Raw genomic sequence first — 22,313 nt, 5'->3', positions numbered from 1 at the left:
ACTTTTTCTTTCTTTTCAATGCCCTTGAATGAACAAACAAGAAACTGATTGACAAATTGCCCTACATCGACGTGAATTGTAGGGCAATTTGTCAATCAGTTGCAATGAAAAAATCTCGACGAAGGATTTCATGAATTTGAATAAATAAGATACCAACGAAAACATTTCTCTACATCGACTACTTTTACTGTATAAGAACAATTTCACAACATAAATCACGATTAGTTTATTTTCTTTTTCTTTTTGTTTCTATTGCAATCCTCAATGACCTCTTTACAAGGTTTTCCCCATATTTAAAGATTCTGTAGCAGTTAAAGCAAGTTTGTCTTTAATGTTAGTTATTAATATTTGGCTCTGTGACAAAGCGCTAAGTGTTGACTCACGTCCTGTCACGTGACTTCTTATGTATTATCTTATGACTGTTTTCATTAAGACGCTCTTCTCTAATACACCATATCTGGTTACCGGTTGTGTATCTCCCTAGGCACGTACGATTCCCATACTGGCTTACGTTCATTTTGTTTTTGTTGTTGTTTTTGTAATCCTTAAGCTTGGAGATACTAAGTTTTAGATTATTCTTAAAATCCTTACATACTGCTATATTTGTATAATTACACTTATTACTCTTATTTACTTTCAACAAAGAGAAGCAAGGTTGGGAATCATTGCAGAGTCATAACTACAGAAACGAAAGGAAAATACTTGCAACAAAAATCATTCGCATTTGGACCCAAAAAAATGTTAATATATGCAAAATTAGCTTTATTCATAACGTTACTTTATTTGAGAAGACAAGGCAGGAAGAAACGTTGAATTAAGAAAAATAATAAAACGTATTATTGAATAGAAAAAGGGAATACGTCCAAATCATGAACACGTCAAGAAGTTGCTTGTACAAGCACTTCACAATATTCTTGACAATTGGGAAAAAAAGCACTGTTCGTTTACAAAGTTTTCATTGTCAACTTTATGTATCAATCATGGCTCATTTTTTGCCTCCCCCAATAGGTAAATCTACTGACAGGTTTCAAATTGAAAACTAACAATGAGGTTAAATTCAATTCATCTTTACTTTCTAAGATATGGGGCCATTCGACGAATTTGATTATTAGAATTACACACAAACTCCAAAGGTTTTTAAGCTTGATGTTAAATTGATTATGAGCAAGACAGCTAGCGAAAAACACTGAAAGTGATGAACATTATCTTCGTTTTCTTCAGGAGCAAAATTTTGTGAATATTTTCTGGGTTAGTATTGGCCTATAATACTATGAAAACAATGTGCAAAATAATCTGAAAATGATAAAAAGAAGAAATCACAAAAACACAAAATAGCATTAAATAGCATGGTTTATTCAGGAAATCATTTATCATATACACTACTATATTCTGGAATCGCTTTTACTGATAGACGCGTTCATTTCGATGTTTCTTTAAGAAGAAGAAGACAATTTCAAATCAGATATGAATGAGTATTTGAATTCATAACATCTCATCTGGCTAAAAACACCTAGTTACGTATATATATATATATATATATATATATATATATTTTTTTTTTTTATTATTTTTATTTATTTTTTTTTTGGGCGGGGGGTAATTTCAAATCTTACTCAATTCATGCATATGCATTCAAGTTCAAACAGCGCTCACACGCGAAAAATATTCGGTGTTGCGAGCGTGGAATGCGTGAAATTGAATGCTCGGAAGAAGAACTTGAAGGACAAAAGTATGAAAAGGACCGGGAAAACTTATGATAATTATAATGATGATGATGATGATAAGAATAATGGTAATAATACTAAAAATATAATAATAACAATAATATATGTAGCAAATGATTATTATCGACTAATTCTCTATCAGCTTTACATACATTGTAATGAGATTCAAATACATAACAACTTTAAAATAATTACAAAAAAAAAATCTACAAATCATGACAGTTTTTGAATAACTTTCTTACTGAAAAGAAAAATCTACTTACATTCTACACTTTGCATGAAAACAGGTGCGTCTCAAGAACAGTCTTGACTAATAATTATTATACGCAACTGGCTCCTAAAGCCATGGTGATCGGTTTATTTCGGACATCCTCTTACAACTTTGTACAACTTGTTTGATTGTAGCAGGACTATTTTCAGCAGTGTCAAATCAACAAGACTCAAGACTGGCGACATTTAAGGCGGAGTGATATTTCTGTCCCATCCGCAGCACTACCTCGTGCTTCCGCAAGATGACACTCCCAACGTAATATCAGTCACGATATAAATGACTCACAGATTTACGGGCCTCATCAAGAATTCATCTCCGACTTCACGTGTTCTACAGCTTCACTCGTAATTATGGTAGGGACACTTTGAAATAATACACAAACTTTGTTCCAAGAACTTTTCATTACATTTTCAAAGAAAAGCACGCATTTTGACGTTTTTCCAATAACATCAACAAATGGTTGTTGTTCTTGTTATCTGAAATCTTTATAATTATTTATATTCAGCGCTTTTCCGCGATAGAGTTTGTATTCAGACCCGATATATTATGTACATACACACTCATATGTGCGTAAAATGTATAATATATACCTTATGTGATATACACTGAATATTCAATGTATCCATATCGAAGAATAAATCCAACAAAATTTTAACTCTTTTTAAAAAATCTTTAATCTTTTTATTCTATTTTTAATTTAATTAATATCTAATTCCATTTTTAAATCTTAATTTTCTTGCAGATGGCAAACTTGGACTCTTGGAGAGCCAACATGGCACAACAGATCACAGTTACGGGTGGAATCTTACTCTTCTTGGTGCATTCTTGTGGTAAGATACCCTAGCTTTCTCATTTTATTATTGAAAATCATTGTGTCCTTGTCGGATCATGTAGGGACCTACATCACAAAAGGTGCATTGTTATGATGCGAATTTGTTTTTGTAAATTGAAATTTAACAAAATTAAGTCTCCAACTCTATGCTATTTCCTTGTCAAGAGGTTTTAGAGATATATATTCTCTTTGTTGGAGCAAGGGTACAAAAAACTTAGCACGGATATGACATAGTTATTGTATAACGTCGAAAGGTACATGTATAAAACCAAGCAAAGTATTGATAATCTTGAAGTTAATGCATTTGACTGCATGTTTCTGAGCTTGTCAGTGCAAAATATCCATAATATGATATTTATATAAATTTTGGAAAATGACGTTGATTTTAACAAAACAATTACTCGCACGTCTTATTAAATGTTCTCTGAAGTGAATATTTTTTTTTTTAAGGTAAAAGAGGAAACTTAATTTGCTTGATAAAATGTCTTTCAATTTTACAGTCGCCGTGACTTTCACCGTACCGAATACCCTGACGGCTAACCGCCAAGTCACTGCGCGGTGTACCGAGAGTGGAGTGCTCGAGTCACAGACAGCGAGCTGGTTCTTGGACGGCGTCCAGATCACTGAGGGCGTGGTCACAAATAGCAATCAGGCTCGACAAGACAAAGGATGGGGATACCAAGGAAACGCTCGAACAAGTCAACCTACAGAGACTAATAGTGCATGTTACATAGGCTGACCGGAAAAAAGACAGGAACAATGTAGACTCATTCCGCATTATGATGAATAAATCAAGAAAGTGCTCACCTGACAATATACGTATACATTGTTCCCCATGAGACACATGAAATCAGGTATTTTTTGGTTGAAACTTCAGTCTACACGAGAGGATTTCTGCCCAATAGATCTACATTTGCTATCTTAGCAGGAATATCATTGACACTTTGATATTTTTATATGACATCTAAGGACATCTCACAGACGCTCCGACCATATGGTTGCTTTATTTAAAGTGACAAAGCACAATATGATAACCAAACGTTACACTGCCAATACAAAGTCAACGTGATATGATTCTGTCCATTTTATAAAGCTTTATAATGATGACAAAATTGTATTAAATGATAATTAGCAAGAAGGATTTTACGGTAAGAAAAATAATAAACATAAACGGCATAAATAAAGAGTGTATTTACTTATTCATCTTTTGTGTAATTTACACTCATAATGATAACAATATTGCCTTACCAGTGTTAACTGAAACTCAAACAAAAGACACGTTAAAATGAGACCACGTAATGAAGGGCGTAGTCTCTTGAGTAACACCAGCGACGGAAGTGACCTTTGTACAAACAAACGCATGTGCGACAGAAAACATCCTCGTATTTCCATCCCTCATGATGAAGGCGGTTAGAATTTTCGCCAAGAAAGGCTCTGATACCTTGCAAATAAGTTGTGAATGATAAATATGTATAAGAATATTTCCAAGAAGCTGGATATGTTGTTTTAGTGTACAGGTTGGTGAAGTGTTTGAAAAGCACGACAGGGAAGAAATTGCTTTGCCTTCAAACGACTTCTCTACCTACAGTATAGAAAGGACACAATAAACAAAATAGCTAATTCAGACACAATATGAATACTGCACGATGGTGTTGTCAGGTAAAGTTAGATTATGTTTCATCTTTCGATGTGATAAATACAATCTTTGTATATTAATCAGTGTTTGTAATATTTCAGTTCTGCCTGATATTTCTGCCCGACCACTTCAGGAACTAACGGAAGTACTTTGCCACATGAATGCCATACGAAGATTAAAATTTATTAAAATTCATAACAGATGCATATTCTTAGTAGTCATGATAATGAAAAAATCGGGATCTGACCACTGCTTTCATCCCAAATTAGCATTTGCTTTGCGAAGCCGACGGAAGTAACGTTTGACAGCACTTAAAGATCTGTTGTGAAATACGAGAAATTTTCTCCAAATTTGGCTATACTTCGAGGAATAAGGGTAACAAGAGAAGGAGCAAGACTTTAAGTACCTCAGGGACATCGAAGAACGATATTTTCGTCAATCAGAGATTCGAAAATGACAAGATTGTCCATCGAAGAAGCAACTGATTCGTCTGTACCTGAACGGAAGATAAGATCATCCACAATTCGGGCCACTCTACGGGAGTGTGTGCGTAGCACGTTCTTAAAAATTACAGAAGTTTGTCGAAACGCTTCAAAATTCTGCTTGTCGAGATAAATATGGATTGAATAGCATCACCTAATTTTAGATTTCTCCCAGCGATGACAAATAAACTCTTATGACGAAATAAATCCCGTAAGATATCTATGATATTTCTTCCATTCTTGCATTTGATCTTCACATGTTTCCATGTCTCCAGTGAATATTTCAAAATAAATTGATAGTATCTGTCTTTATCATCATGTCCTTTGGACGTTGTTGAATGTAAGATTTGTTGAGGACGTTTGTGCATAAATCAGGGAGGCTTACTAATTTGTATATAGGTGTGTAATACTTAGTAAAAAATAATTTCAGTTGTGACATTAAGAAATAAAATAGACATGAAAGTAAATAAGTTATATGACGCAGGTAATGACTGTTTTCCTCATGTCAGCGCATCAGACATACAGAAGCTTATACACATGGTCGTTTTAATATTTCTGAATAGATTGACAAAACATATTCCTATCCGGCCTCATCTACTTCAATCTTCAATCCAGAACAACGTGAGATTAGAGGACACACACACACACACACAATGGCGACAAGCATGCCTACACAAGTTATGTGTTGACTGTGGCACAAACACCAACCTGTTCATCGGCCTCTCTATACGTACACACCAGCGTGACCGTCAATAATCGTAGATTAAATCCATTTCAGTTGTAAAGTGATGCATCTTAAAAGAGCGAAACTGAAATACATTTAAAAATGTTTATCAAGCATGCCAGCAATCTATTTAATGATTGAGTATGATTTTGTTGTTCGGATAGCGAAATATCTTTCTTCCTTTTGCCTGGTACACGAGCTATGATCGTTAATGTCCTATATGGTTAGCATAAGACAAATATATCCTTTTTCGTATTCTGTCTTTGTATTTAGGAAACGTGGAATCAAACATAGTCTGCGATATACACATTGTTGGAAATCTGAGTTGTTGCCGTAGATGCAACAGTTTCATTACTTGTACAAAAGGTAATATTTCCAAATTCTTACAATATCGTACCATTAATAATAACCCGAAGATTGCATCAAGCAATATTTGTTATTTCAGAATGTCACTCGTTTTCACAAGACGTCCTTGAGTAGACAAGAAATGATTGTGTTAGGCATCATAGCCGTATAATACCTTGAAATAAAAATCCATAGAGGTCTCATCAGGAAGTGATTACGGAGTCGTAACATGCATGAAACGATTCAGACATTCATGTAGCATAAGATGACTTGGGTCGCAAATCTGAAAGAGAGAGTATGTTACCGGATCCCTTACATTCCAACTATTATCTCTATTACTGCACCAATCGTTGCTATTACTTCAAGACGTATTACAACATTGAAAGTGTGTTGACCTTCACCCCTTCCGCTGATCATCACGGGAAGACGCTACAGTGCATCATTTCCGGTTCTCAACGATCAGCCACACTGAACGTGAAACGTATGTACAGTATCCAGTATCATTGTATAAATTATGGCATGCATTGTGAAAGTGTGTGTGTGTTTGAGTGTGTGTATGTGGGTGCACGTGTGCGTGTGTGTGTCTGTGCTATGTATTAAATGAACATCTTAAAAAAAATCATACTTTATTATGTGTCTTTCAAATGTTCTACCGTCACTCTTCGAATGTTGGATAAAAAAAAAAAAAAAAAAATGTGTCTTGTGCCGTGACACAAACAATGGCGGATCTGGTGCTCCCCCTTTTGTTTTCTTGCTTTCTTTTTTGATAAAAGAAAGAAAAAGGAAGAATAAATAAAGCAGCGCAATGGGCTCACGCGGTTCTTTATTTTCTTTTTTACTTTTTTTTAAATAAAAATACAGTGCATCAGAAAAAAAGCGCTTTAGCCCCTTGTCAGCTGATGAAATCCTAGTCCACTGCCTGGACTGTCTTCGTCCTGCTTTCCCCACAGTACAGTCAATGAGAGAGCATGCCCATATTTCGTCGTTAATGGCTTAAAAAAAGTAGGAATGCGAGCCTTAAATCGGTAGGCAGCAAGTAGTGGACTTGCAATTATGCGTGGACTGTCGCAATTAAAAGGCTTCGCGCTACCGGCCTGCGAGGGCGCAAATTGAAGATGGAAAAGAAAAGAGTCCCGAATCGGGACTAAGGGCCCCGTCACACTACAGCGAATGCCCAACGAATGCCAAGCGAAAGCCCAACGAATTTGAAAATGTGAAGACAGTTTGGATGTCTGACGTTCTTTGAATTCATTAGCTATTCGTAGGGATTCGCAGAGATACGCTGGAGATTTTTGACATGTTAAAAAAAAATCGTCTCCAGCGTATCTCTGCGAATCCCGACGAATAGCTGATGAATACAAAGAGCGCCAAGCATGTTACGAACTATTCTAGTATTACCAACGGATGTGACATATCTTAAAATTTTCAAATTCATTGGGCATTCGTTGGGCATTTGTTGGGCATTCACTGTAGTGTGACGGTGTGGGTTTAATGCAACACAATATCTGAACGTGGCACACTACTAGTATTTGCTGTACTCATAACACAGGTAAAACAGCTGCTGCTGTAATTATTTGCTCTGCAGTTTAGCAAGAATCATATAAAATACTGATACTTTATTGTGTATCAAAACAGGAGAAACAATATTTTACAGAACTTGCGATAAGTCGCTGAAATATTCCGCTTTCTATCTGTCCTCTCATTTCTCGTCCTACATACATCATTACATAGATTAATTTTGGTTACTGGAATGGGTCCACTTCATCCTGGGCATTTATCATGGTTCACTGACTATTGTTTTCCCTTTTACCTCCAGTTTCCTATGAGTGATTTGTCAACTCGAATACTCCACAGGGATGATTGCTACTGTTAGATATTCATTAATTACGATCCAGCAGGTTATTAACAATAAACATATAACGTATTTATGAAACTCTTTGGGGTTTATTACTGCTATCTTGTATGTTGCTCTGTGACAGATTTATTAAGCTTCTTGTTCTTGATGCGTATTGTAAATGAGATTTTACCATTGCTCAAAACAATTCATAACGGAAAAAACACTAATGAAGGTATCAACTTTGGCTCGATATCCAATATTTTGTTCCTTAAAATTAATAAAAGAAGTCATTTCAAACATAAATGAACTACCTCTGTATTTTCAAGGTATCTATGTGACCAGGCATTACTTTGAAATGATGTTTAATTTAATATGAATGGACTTTCCTAACCTACCTGAACGGTGGGGAGAAAGAACACATTCATAAAAATGTTTACTGAAAAAAAAGGAACTTTGAGAGTTCAAATGCTTAATCTCTTCGATCTGTGTTCTCTGCGATGAATAGGACAAAAAGAGAATGGAATCCTCCATTGAAACCGCAGTAGAGAAATTATCAAATACTTGAGATGAAATCTTGCACACTTTTCAAACACATTCTAGCGATGATTAAATGTAACTTTTAAAGCAGCAGCATTACTATTTCAGAAGTTATAAGAGTTGAAAGGGAAGTTTGTGTAAGCGTGTTTAAGAAACGAAAAGGGGCCTCTTCAATAGACACACCTAATCACACCATACTTGGAAAAAATTAAAGAAAACCCAAACCCAAACTTAAGGATAATATAGAATGATAATTGCTCATTCACAAAGTACGAACTCTACAGATTGACCTGGGTGAACCATTTTGTCTATTTTGAATCTTCACTCAAACGAGTGTATAAAATATGAAATAGGGCAACATTTTGTTAATGTTGTAATGCACTGTCACATATTTTCAAGAGAGGGAGAAAGGAAAGGAGTATATAAAAATATTTACAATAACATTCACATAAGTACTTGACTGAAAATTTTTAATCGGTGGTTTATTAATACCCGCATAAGTACAATCCTCAGCCAATGCCTTCACATAGTAAGTATGTTTATTTAAAGCCAACAAAATTATCGAATTGCATTTTCTAATTATGCGAATATTAAGGGGCACAACAAAATGTGTCAAATATTACCCGCTGTGACTAAGAATGAAGAAAAGACGCCATTATCAAATGCAATCATTTCATAACATATACAAATGATTATGATGTAAACATAAATACTTATTATAAATCGTTATACCCATGAGAAATTGTAAGGTACAATAATACCAAACATCTAAAATGTCCCCCATTATTACTTGAATACAATTGTAGTTACAGGTTATGTTTTAGTGAAAAAAACAACAACAAAGAGTTGTTTTAACTTTGCTTGAATATTGAAAAGTTATTGTACTCTAATTTGTTGTATGCAAATGTTATTGTGTACTCTATACATCATTCGGGAATTAGATAAGATAAAAGTGAAATTAACTAAACTGACAATGCAGAATTGACATATAAACATACTTTTCCATGACATCACCTATTAACCTATCATATCACCAAAGATTTCGGATTACACCTACAGTATCTATTATTTGACATGTAAAAGTTAGATGAGAGAAAGCTTATTATAACAGTGGAACCTACATCCTACAAGCTTTGCTTTTTAGTAGGTTCCTACTATTACACATCATTTATTTGTCCTTATACATTTGCACAATTTTTTCTCAAATTGATTGTTACGATAAGCGTATTTTTTTCTTAAAGACAATGGAATATAAAACTTCTCCGAAATGTGGAATATGGAACAAGACTGATAATAAAAAAGAAACTTGGATCATTTGATAGGGAATAAACTCTGCACGATGCAGGTCCAAAGCGAAATTTTATGTATAACTGATTTTCCGAGTTGCAACTGAAATGAACGAAATTTTCCGCTCATTCATTTACCTTCCCATCATGGCGTGTAGATGGTCCGGCCGATAACGTGATAACTATCAAGACACGTGATCAGGGGTCTTCCTTGGAAATTGAATGTCACGTGATCCCTCAGAACCAACCACATCCAGCCATCGATTCATACGTCATCAAAGCTGATGGCGTTATACTCACCCAGTCATCTTCTCCTACTGCTCGCATTTCTCCACGGCCTCGTTGGTGCATCGAACTGTCGTGTGAAGGAAGGAACGACGTGGGACCGACATCGAGTACATCTATCTTTTGTCCAAGAGGTAAACACGCACACCCACACACACACACACACACACACTGACACGCACGTGCACAAAGAAATGCAGCAATCAAAAACAGTTTTGAGCAGCTTGAATGCAACCATCGTGACAGGTAAATGAAAACCGTTCATATCGCTTTGTATTAAAATTTGATCGGGTTTCCATGGGGTATTCTTTGTATCTGTGACTGTGTATGTTTGTGTGTGGGTGTGTGTGGGTGTGTGTGTGTGCGTGTGTTTGTGCGTGATCTTGTCCCATTGCTTTACTTGTACTTCAATCTTCCTCTTATCTTTACTTAATCGGAATGCCTATTCGTTTATTCATTCATTTCATTCATTCATTCATTTCTTTATTGATCTATGTCAGACATAGAAATTTGTCTTCTACTGGCATTATATTGCAACAAAATGATCATGACAATACAAACACATTTTACATCTCAATTACATAATTACGTATATGATAAGCACAATGAATACAAAAAAAAAACACCCTACAACTCTACTACACAATAATTATACTTATACAATATATCAGTTCTTTATAACCCTATTCAAATCAAGCTACTTCAACCGTTCTCAGCCCCCAATTTTGAATTTACAAAATATGTAACTTATATCAGAAAATTCAAAATAACACACAGACACACACACACACACACACACACAAATGACTATAACATGAGTCTCAGTTGGCAATTGTCATAACAACCAGTAATATCAAACATAACTAAATAAACCCTCTGATATTATAGGGTTTAATAAGTACATCATATCACTTCCAACATCTACTATTTCAACATTCATACTTACAATATACACCAAAAACACTTTGCTCCATAACCCACACAAGAGAAGGAGAGAGAAGGAGAGAGAGAGAGAGAGAGGGAGAGAGAGAGAGAGACAGACAGACAGACAGAGGGGGAGAGAGGAATGTGTAATTTGTCTCTGGCCCATAATCCTGTTCCCTGGAGCACGAATGTGCAGATGAACCAAAAGAAAACAGAAACTCCACCCCCCCCCCCCTACACACAATTCAAAAATATCAAAATAATATGAGCTACAAACAAAAACTACCAACATCATACCGGTAAACATTTTAGTCAGAACAATAATGTCAGACACTGCCAAATATACAAAATATGAACAGCAGCTATACGACTGTTTCAAAATGTGAGTTACAAACAAAAACTACCAACATAAGCACCTGCCGATTAATATTTCAATCAGAACAAAAATGTCAGACACTGCCAAATATACAAAAAATGAATTGCAGCTATAATAGACCTGTTTCAAAATGTGAGTTACAAACAAAACTACCAACATACAGGTGAACATTTCGATCAGGACAATAGTGTCGTTCACTGCCAAATATACAAAAGTGAACAGCAGCTATAATAAAAACTATCCACAGCCAGGTCTCATGACAATATATATTTACACTTCAAGCCCTACTGCAAAACTCCCAAATAACGGAATACTTTATAACACAACTGACCCAAAATTACATACATCAAAATCAATGTGATCATCTAAAGATCCCTCATATAATCACTCCCATTGACAAACAATACCTTCGATCAACCAACACAACCTCATCCACTTATAAAAACATAAAGCCATTCAGTGACCTCACATACTTTCTATATTGATATTTACTTCACACACAAGTATTCCCAAAATCATCAAAATATTATCTTCTAACTGATGCATTAAACATATGTATTGAGTTTGGGATAAAAGATTGCCTAAAGCGTGCTGGACGAGTTTGAAGTGGACACAACCTTATTCCAGAACGGTTGAACACAAAACAGCCATTGAGTGGATGGGAGGTGTCTGTCATTGTTTTCTGCAGTTTGGATAGTACACGTTTGGCATACAACGATTGCGTAGTTTGGAGCTCTGTGCCTATCACCCTCTGTGCCACTTTCCTTGTTCGATCAATTTTGCCCCTTTGATCATTTGTCAGATTGCCAAAAATACAAATGATGCTAAAAGTGACCACACTTTCAATGACAGATTGATAGAACAGGGTTAAGATGGTCCTGTCAACAAACAAACCTCTGATTTGATCTCTTTTGAATAGACAAACAATTTTGTCTCCAGCAGAGTTTGTCGTCAACAACTGATCCTTAAAGTACCTATACTCGTGAATTTGTTCAATGACATCCCCATGAATCCGTAGAGGTTCGTGTCGTGCACTGCCTTTCCTGAAATCGATGATCATTTCTTTGTTTTTTTTTTTTTTTGTATTTAGGGAGAGGTGATGATCATCACACCAACTGACAAAATCATTAACCTGGGCTACGTAGTCATGGGGTTCATTGAACAAGTTTCCCGTTATCACGGTGTCATCAGCATATTTTAAGATACTGCATGATGGTTTTGTGGCCCTACAATAGTGTACAGTGAGAACAAAACGGGTGATAGAACACAACCCTTGGTAGTCTGGGTGCCAAAGGCTGAACCTTGTTTTACCGTCCACCCAATGTTTTTTTGATGATTTTGCCCTATTTCGGGGGTGCTGAATCCGAATCTGCAAGATGCAACTCTTGCATCCTTGAGGGTTTTGAGATATTCAATATGGCCGCCAAAATGGCCGCCCAAACCGGAAATTCCCATGTATTTCCTTCTAAATGGTGAGAAATTGAAAACAATTCATGGTTTTACCCTATTTCGAGGGCGCTGAATCCAAGTCTGGATGATGCAACTCTTGCATCCTTCAGGATTTTGAGATATTCAAGATGGCCGCCAAAATGGCCGCCAAAATCGGAAATTCCTTTGTATTTCCTTCTAAATGGTGAGAAATTGAAAAACTATTGATGGTTTTACCCTAGTTCGAGGGTGCTGAATCAGAATCTTGATAAAACTCTTGTATCCTTAAGGGTTTTGAGATAATAAAGATGGCCACCAAAATGACCGCCAAAAATGGAAACTCACATGTAGACCCCCTTTTTCCTTCTAAATGGTGTCAAATCGAAAACAAATTGATGGTTTTACCCTATTTTGAGTTTGCTGAATTTGAAGCTGCAGGATATAGCTGTTGCATCCTTAATGGTTTTGAGATGATAAAGATGGCCGCCAAAATGGCCCCAAAATGGCCGTCAAAAACGGAAATTCCCATGTAGGCCCCCTAATTCGTTTTAAATGGTGTACAATTGAAGAAATTGGTGGTTTTACCCTATTTTGAGGGTGCTGAATCCGAACCTGGTTGATGCAACTCTTGTTTGTTTGTTTGTTTGTTTGTTTGTTTGTTTGTTTTGGGTGGGGGGGTTGAGAATTCCAAGATGACCGCCAAAATAAATGTCAATATTGCAATTTTTGAGACCCTATTCAGCACCCTCGACATTTTGTTGTTGCCATTTTTGCATTCCTTAGGGTTTTGAGATGTCCAAGATGACCGCCAAAATAATTGGCAGAAATTGAAATTCCAATGTTAATATTTTTTTTTCAAAATGTTGAAAATTTGAAAATAAATTGATGGTCTCATCCCATTTCGAGGGTGCTGAAGGTTTTGGGATATTTACAAATGTCCTGTATAAACGGAAATTCCTTGATTTTTTCTTATAGATTGTGAAATATTGTGCTATAACGTGAAACGAGTGATTAAAAGCAATAATCCGTATTCTTGAATTCAACTCGGTTGAGCAAATTTGTCAAATCAGCCAACAATTAGTGGCATCCAAAATAACTGTCACAATGGTATTGTAATATACTGAGATAATCCGATATGTCTCAAACGGAACTTTAACACGTAATGGAAAGAAAAATGATATTGACATCATACTGAAAAGTACAAACACAAAGATAAGACTGAAAATTTCTTTATGCACAATTGTTATAAAGTAATGCCTGTGGTAGCCAATAAGGGCTCCGCAGACTGATGTGAAGTTAATCCTTTTGGGCTGTAAGAGTAATATTAAATTATGGCCTGCTGGTATTTGGTGTTGAAATTTGTCTTGTATTTTTATGAGTCTCGCCGCGTACTCTTATGAAACTTGTGGTATATTCTGATTACGTCACACGAAATGGTTGCATCCATGACCACTATTAGTAGATATCAATATAAGGGTAATTTCAAAAGCACTCCTCGTGATTATGATATTCGTAAGTACTGGACTATCAACTATTACCTTACATGTTGTTGTTTGTTTGTTTGTTTGTTTCTTTACTGCGCGTTACCTGTGATTTTTCCATCCCCTCGTGTGTATATATGATATCATCGCTTGGGCGACAAGACCCTGTATCTGAAATTTTAGTGAAAATGACCTTTTTGAATAAACAGATAATTCGTTAACTCTTTATGTGCCACGTTCGCACGTCCAACTCAGTCGACGGCGTGCCAACTTCGCATATTCTGCTCAACAAACAAAGCCGCCAAAACCGATCGATAAATCGCTAATCCCGCGGTACAATCAAAGCCTTTCTCGCGCTTTTGTTCCTCTCACATACGGCTTGCATTATATGTGGTGATTGACTATCAAGCGGTGTTCCAAACTAAATTTCCGTGTACATTATAAGTTTCTTTAACTATTTTATGTGCAAAAGTCATGCCTTTACAGTAATGTAGCAACTGGTAGTTCAAAAGAAAAAAAAATGAAACTAGAATTGTCATACATTGTATATGAAAGCAAAGTTTGGCATTCCTCTTTTACTTTGCTCACTATTATGTCCAGCTTAACAGAAATTTGTAGAAGTTATACAAATCGGAAAAACAGAATTCTTTCTCAAAGCATGACTACCTCCGTGTCTCAGAATAATGTGGCATACAGGGGGTTTCCACCATGGCACATAAAGAGTTAATGATGTCCTGTCCAAACCTTAGCTGTCTTACCCCCAAAATGAAGCTACCATGGCATGTCAAAGGAAAGGTTCTCTCATTTGTTAAAGTGCTTTGGCTGCCATGTTTGTTTGCTTTTTGTTTTTGTTTTTCTCTCCTGAACATGTGACATTTTGTAGATACGAGGTTTATCGCCCCATATATATATGTATATATATATATATACCTTTCATATATAATATTACATCATATTGAAGACAAATTTGAAGCAGAACTATAAAAATGTCCAACTGTTGTCTTCCACAATGTCATCAAGACCACCATTATAAACCAATTAACCAATGTGAGTGTTCATGGATGAAACGATTAAAACTGTTCATGGATTAAAACAGGTAATTTTGGGAATCTCAGTAAACTTCTCTACATCACTATCACAATATGATCGAGATGGGTATGTCTTGTTCACTGATTGTTAGTGTTCAAAACATATCCATGATATGTAGATGAAACAGTGTAATCTTTCAAATATTCAACCGCATCTGTAGTCTTGCAGGATTCATTCCTGGCACAGCTGTATCTTACAAACTCCACGATATCCGGTAAAGCTGGTTTCACTGTACAGCAAGTTCAAACTGGGATGGACAATATGCGTTCGTTTATCAGCAGAGTATGGTTGGGTTTTAATTTTGCCATTGACGAAAACCTGAAGTAGGGTAAAACCATCATTTATTATCAATTTCTCACCTTTCTGGCGAGCATTTTGGCGGCTATCTGGTATATCTCCAAAGTCTCAATGATGCAAGGGTGGTTTCGTCCAGATTCGCATTCAGCAGTGATCGAAATAGGGTAGAATCATCAATAAAATTGTTCTCAATTGCGAAACATTAAAATTGAAATACGCGGAAATTTCCGGTTTTGGCAGCCATTTTGAAATCGGAATAGGATAGAACCATCAATTGTTCTCAATTTTGAACCATTGAGAATGAAATACGTGAGAACTTCCGGTTGTGGCGGCCATTTTGGCGGCGATCACGAATATCTCAAAATCCTCAAGGATGCAGGAGTTGCATCGTCCAGATTAGGATTCACCACCCTCCAAGCAGGGTAAAACCATCAATTGTTTTCAATTTCTCACCATTTAGAAGGAAATACATGGGAATTTCTGGTTTTAATTGGCGGTTATTTCGGCGGCCACTTTGGCGGCCATCTTGAATATCTAAGAACCCTCAAGGATGCAAGAGTTGCATCATCCAGATTCGGATTCAGCACCATCGAAATAGTGTAAAACCATCAATTGTTTTCAATTTCTCACCATTTAGAAGGAAATACATGGGAATTTCCGGTTTGGGCGGCCATTTTTGCGGCCATCTTCAATATCTCAAAATCCTCAAGGATGCAAGAGTTGCATCATCCAGATTTGGATTCAGCATCCTCGAAATAGGGTAAAACCACCAAGTGATTTCAATTTCTCACCATTGAGAATGAAATACGTGAGAATTTCCGGTTTTGGCGGCCATTTTGGCGGTCATTTTGGCGGCCATTTTGAATATCTCAAAATCCTCAAGGAAGAAGGAGTTTCACTATCCAGATTCGGATTCAGCACCCTACAAATAGGGTAAAACCATGAATTGTTTTCAATTTCTCACCATTTAGAAGGAAATACATGGGGATTTCTGGTTTTAATGGCGGTCATTTCGGCGGCCACTTTGGCGGCCATCTTGAATATCTCAAAACTCTCAAGGATGCAAGAGTTGCATCATCCAGATTTGGATTCAGCACCATCGAAATAGGGTAAAACCATGAATTGTTTTCAATTTCTCACAATTTAGAAAGAAATACATGGGAATTTCCGGTTTGGGCGGCCATTTTGGAGGCCATCTTGAATATCTCAAAACCCTCAAAGATGCAAGAGTTGCATCATCCAGATTCGGATTCAGCACCCTCAAAATAGGGTAAAACCATCAAAAACATTGGGTGGACGGTAAAACAAGGTTAGGCCCAAAAAGTGGCTTTGGCACCCAGACTATGGGGTGCTCCTATGTTGGTTACTTTGGATATATACGCACGTATGCGATAGCCTTTTTTTTTTTTTCCTCCGGGAAATTGATTTTTTGAGCAATCTCTGTTGGTTTTTTTTTTTTTTTTTTTTTTGCAGGTTCCCTACTTTTTCCTTATCAGCGTGATAAAATCAAATTACTGACAAATCAAAGTTATTTTTATGAAGATCAAATTACGTAGATAACTTGTCTTCATATATGTGCTTGTATAGGTGAAACTGTAACTACTTTTGTTATACTGTAGTTTATATTTTGTATTTGCTTCATGGTATTTCACCTTCTTGTATAAAAATGGTTAATGCTGCTTTGCAGTAATATTGTATTATTTGTATATGCATGATAGATATAGATAAATGAAATGGAATGAAAAATGAAACGAAATAAGTCAAACATTTCGTATTTGATACCAAAGACCAATCATTAGAACTCTATGACTACAAAATAGGATTATTAGTTACCTTTCAACTCTTCTGATTTAGTTTAGATAAATGTATCATAATGTTGACAAGTGGAGTTCCGATGTTTTATGTTTGCCTGTACAGCACCTCCGCCAAATGATGCTATACAAGTTGAGTTCCAAGAGACTGGAAATTTCAGGGAGGTCGGAGGTCACGTTGATTTGACTGTATCCTGCGAAATAGCCCCTCATACTCGACCATTCCCGCCTATTGAGCGTTACGTCATCAAGCGAGATCATCAAACATTGTCCACCTCCAACTCGTTCACCCTATCTCCTCGACCAGCCAGCTGCACGAATATCACATGTATTGGTGAAAATGACATCGGGTCGGCAACATCTGTTAGAACCTATTGTCCCGGAAGTACGACTATTCGTTTCATTGTATGTCATATGACATAATTTTTTACCTATTTACGGTGCTTTGTGTTTATAAACATAGAACTAGCTGTCTCCTATGTGCATTGACACTGGCTCCGGCTATGAAGGGTACACATGTAGCATGTGTAACAAGAAATGTGTGATTTATGCATGGAATTTCACAGGTATTGGTACAAAAAAAAATAACTGCATTTAGATAGGAAGTTGATACATATACGAAAAATAAGGAAGGATAAACGTGTGTGATCTTTTCAGTTGTGACATGAGAGCCTTGAATGTTTATCATGGCTGTTCATATCTCCTCATTTAATGACATATCTTTCATTTCAAAATCTGCTTCCCAGTCCACCCCTCAATGTTCCTGATTTTCACGTATACGTTTTCTTTTTGTTTTGTTTTGTTTTCATATTGCTTTGAAGATTGTGTCATTTTTGATAATTATGACGTTACGATTGCTCTAGGTTAAAATGGTTGACCTTTTATTTCGTCCTTATAGCATTCCCCTGCTAAGTAAAGATCCCTGCAAGGACTTCGTACACATCGATGTTACGACAAACCTCTCTCCTCATTTTACTTCCAAATGCAAACCTTTAAGCAACACAAAACTGTAAATTTCGTTGACAGATCCACCACGTGATCATATCATTGACATCGAGTTCGACGAAGGTTTGGATGACAATGGTCGAGGTATTGTCACCATTTCCTGTCACGTGACCGACATCGACCAACCCTACCCTGTTCTCGAGAGGTATGAGATCAAAGTTGGAAGTGTGACAGTGTCAAACTCGAGCTCGTCATCGTTCACGGTATCGCCTAGCCCTCCAGGCTGCACGGACGTCACGTGTATTGGAATGAATGAACTTGGTTCCACATCTACCGTGAATGAATTTTGTCCGACAGGTATAACTTTTACTAATCAGCCGTTTTGTCTTTTAAAGAAGTATTACACCCGAACGGCTACGAACAATTGTAGCGAGATTAGTTTTTCAGACAACAAACTATATGTAATGTCATCATGTAAATTCGCAGCATGGTATGTCATATTCCATGATATCAACATTTTTCTTTTAACGTCTGACCGTAACCTTCGACCTATCCTACCTACAGCCAAGGACAAGGACTGCTGCTGTTGACCATGGAAAGTGAAACGCATGCAGCGATAAAATGCGTGTATTGGTTTCCCAATATTATAGCAATTCGAACCCTTTGAAAAGTAAGAGGTCATAAGCACACAATCCCTTCTGGAATTTGAATAATATATCATGATACATCGGATTTTTCTTTAGGAATGATATGCTCAAATGCATGGTACAATGACATAGCCAAATCTAAGGTTGATTCCAATGCCCAACTGAAGATGTTGATTCCAATGCCCAACTGTTTATTGTCAAATTGTTATTTGAATTAATTTCTCATGTAAAAAAATCTTTTAGTTGTATACCACAAATGAATATAGATAATAGTACACTATTTTTGGTTGATTTTTTTTATGATATCCGATTCAGATCCTCCCGGGGAAGATATCATAGCTCTGCAATTTGAAGAACAGATAGTCACAAGCGAGGTTAATCTGTTGATCACGTGTCACATCGAGCAACGTGACCAACCCACACCTCCAATCGACTCGTATGTGATCTCCGTTGACGGTGAGACGATTTCATCGTCAAGTGTCCCGTCTGCGATTGTGGAATCTCGTCCTGACAAGTGTGTCAACATCATGTGTGAGGGAAGGAACAGGCGTGGCTCAACGCGTTCAGTAGATTTGTACTGTTTTAGAGGTAAATCTAGAATTTCTACTTAAAATTTTTTGGTGTCCTTCGCTGGATTTACCTCCTTTTGGAAACAATTAACAATCAAGAAAATACATAAATGCAGAGTATTTGTTACAGAAGAAGATGTGGCTCCAATTCGGAGGAATGGGAAGTGCAGTGTATAAAAATTTCTGAGTTACGATTAGTTAGCATCTTTCCTGTTTAAGATTAAAATTCAAATGTATTTCCATATCACAACTTGAAGTATATAAGAAGTTTGGTTTATGGGTCCTGAATTTCATTTTTTTTGTAATTCTATGTGTGTGATATGTTTTATCATTATTATTATTATTATTATTATTATTATTATTATTTTCCGACGATTCACGGTCAAGCAAATGAGGTACAGTACCAACGTATAGGTGCTATGAACGGAAACATAATCGTTTAAAAGTGGTTGTGACTTGTATGGTAACAATAGTAATGTACAGACTCTGATGTAAGTGAGATTGATTTTCATTTTGACTAGTAGTGTAAGAATGGAGGCCAATGGCATTAATATTTGTTACAGAAGAAGATGTGGCTCCAATTCGGAGGAATGGGAAGTGCAGTGTATGAAAATTTCTGAGTTACGATTAGTTAGCATCTTTCCTGTTTAAGATTAAAATTCAAATGTATTTTCATTTCCATCAAATAAAAGAGAAATTGTATACAATGTATAAGGAGAAGATATTTTTTTCATAATCAAAAAAACACGTGATTAAACTAAGCGCATGTGAAAATGAGTAACAAATGAAGAAAACGCAATAGTTTATGTATTTCATATATATCATACAAACAACTATTATATAAATATATAAAATTACGCATATGATACAAGTAAATTAAGGATGGGAATGAAAATGACAGTATTGTGTCCTGTGTCTTGTCAATTAGAATTTCTGAAAGAATGTTTGTTGTTTTATTTTCTGTTAAATCAAATGATGGTATTAAACCTAATCCTTTTTCTGTAATGAATAATAGATGACATAATCGATGTTCAGTTCAACGAGCGCGTGGGAGAGAACAACGGAAAAATCTACACAGTGGTCTGTCATATCGACGAGGAGTACCAGCCGACACCAGGTATCCATACCTTCCTCATCACAGCCGATAACGTCACTCTATCATCCTCCCGCTCGCCGTCGACTGCCTTCACCCCTCGGGCCGATGGAGGCACAGAAGTATCCTGTACGGGACGGAATGATTTTGGTTCCACCACTGCTACCAAGACCTTCTGCCCGTCAGGTAAGCTATAGCATAACCCTGAAAACATATCTAAAGAAGGAATAATTTGAATCAAACCTGTGAAATTGACCAATCTATACTATCATAACATAATAGTTATCATCCTGTCAATATCAAAGAAGAGGTTTCTGAATGATGTCTGAATATTCCGAGTTTAATAATATCCTGTTAAAACTGCTTTGCTTTCAATTATATGGAAAGTTGTTCACTGAATGTAATCAACCCCCCCCCCCCAAAAAAAAAAAAAAAAACACAAGTCTATAAAAAGTACCTTACAATTACTGAATATTTTTCAGTGTTGTGCTTTAGCCAGAACTACTATTATGTTTTTGTGGTATTCTATTCAAACTGAGACATTCACAAACAAGTGTTACGACAAACTCTTTCACACACTCATTCACACACACACACACACACACACACACATGCACAATAACACACCTGAGTGTTCCTAAATATTTTCAATGAAAAGAAATTGGATTATGTATTACACCCCCACAGAGATTTATATTAAAAATCAGGTACCCATTAAGGGCTTAAATGCGCTTTACTTTCTTCTGTTTCTGCGCGAATGTACCATTCTAGGGCGTTCTTGACCAATGTACACTTGGTCTCTAGAAAAAAAAAAAGGAAATCATAAAATATCATACTGATTTAATTTCATATTTTTTGTGGGGGGGGGAGGGGGTTAGAATTAAGAAAGTGTAAGCGATGGATATGGTCGCTAAAAAGATAATTAATGTACTATGTTTTGACCAAGGTTCTATTCAGATTTACCATTTTGTTGTTAAAAATATAAAGATTGTCATCAAACAGTAAAACATTGAATGAATTTAACCTATACCTCTCCGTCACAGGCTACTCTTAGTTCTGTTGCTGTTCATCCAGTTTATGACAGCCGCATGTACATTATGTATCTCCTGCGATTGTGCCTTATGTCTTTATCAAACTAGCATATCATGAGTCGTCTCTAATGCTGTCTATCGGACTAGTGAGCATTTTGTCTCATTGTCTTTTATAAACTCGTAAAAGCTGTGGAAATAATAGCAGAATTTCAGCGTCAAGGAGCTCTTCAACGATCGTCGACAACTTACGCTCTTCTTGTGGTCGTGTTCTTCCTTTCCGTAATCGTCTGCGTCGCTTACGTCAACAGAAGAAGAGCATTCTTTCCTGAAGACGAGGTATTTTAAAAGAAGATCAGATTGCAACAAGAAATCACAAGCACCCTTCAACTTGCACTTCACCGAAGTAAAAATCGTTAAAGTATTGTTTATAGCAACTGCTCTTCAAGTCGTACTGAGGACCTTTCATTTATACGCGTCTCCATATCACAACTTGAAGTATATAAGAAGTTTGGTTTATGGGTCCTGAATTTCATTTCTTACGTAATTCTATGTGTGTGATATGTTTTATTATTATTATTATTATTATTATTATTATTATTATTATTATTATTATTATTATTATTTTCCGACGATTTACGGTCAAGCAAATGAGGTACAGTACCA

At 36.2% G+C, this 22,313-nt stretch overlaps 1 protein-coding gene across 1 annotated transcript; it reads left to right on the top strand.

The window, feature by feature from the left end:
* Positions 1–2,767: 2,767 nt before the first annotated feature.
* On the top strand, positions 2,768–21,995 carry LOC140236307 (uncharacterized). The gene is made up of 6 exons (XM_072316260.1): positions 2,768–2,825; positions 3,328–3,525; positions 18,392–18,667; positions 19,273–19,545; positions 20,542–20,805; positions 21,838–21,995. The coding sequence occupies exons 1-6, from the start codon at positions 2,768–2,770 to the stop codon at positions 21,993–21,995; spliced, it is 1,227 nt and encodes a 408-aa protein (XP_072172361.1).
* Positions 21,996–22,313: the final 318 nt, after the last annotated feature.

Source organism: Diadema setosum, chromosome 12 (genome assembly GCF_964275005.1).
Source record: "Diadema setosum chromosome 12, eeDiaSeto1, whole genome shotgun sequence".
NCBI classification, from domain to species: Eukaryota; Metazoa; Echinodermata; class Echinoidea; order Diadematoida; family Diadematidae; genus Diadema; species Diadema setosum.
This window is presented reverse-complemented; position numbering and strand designations above follow the sequence as displayed.

Coding starts and splice junctions, on each gene's coding strand:
- LOC140236307 (XM_072316260.1), top strand. CDS start 2,768: ATGGCACAACAGATCACAGTTACGGGTGGAATCTTACTCTTCTTGGTG. Junction 2,826..3,327: donor CTTCTTGGTGCATTCTTGTG/GTAAGATACCCT, acceptor TCAATTTTACAG/TCGCCGTGACTTTCACCGTA. Junction 19,546..20,541: donor AGATTTGTACTGTTTTAGAG/GTAAATCTAGAA, acceptor AATGAATAATAG/ATGACATAATCGATGTTCAG.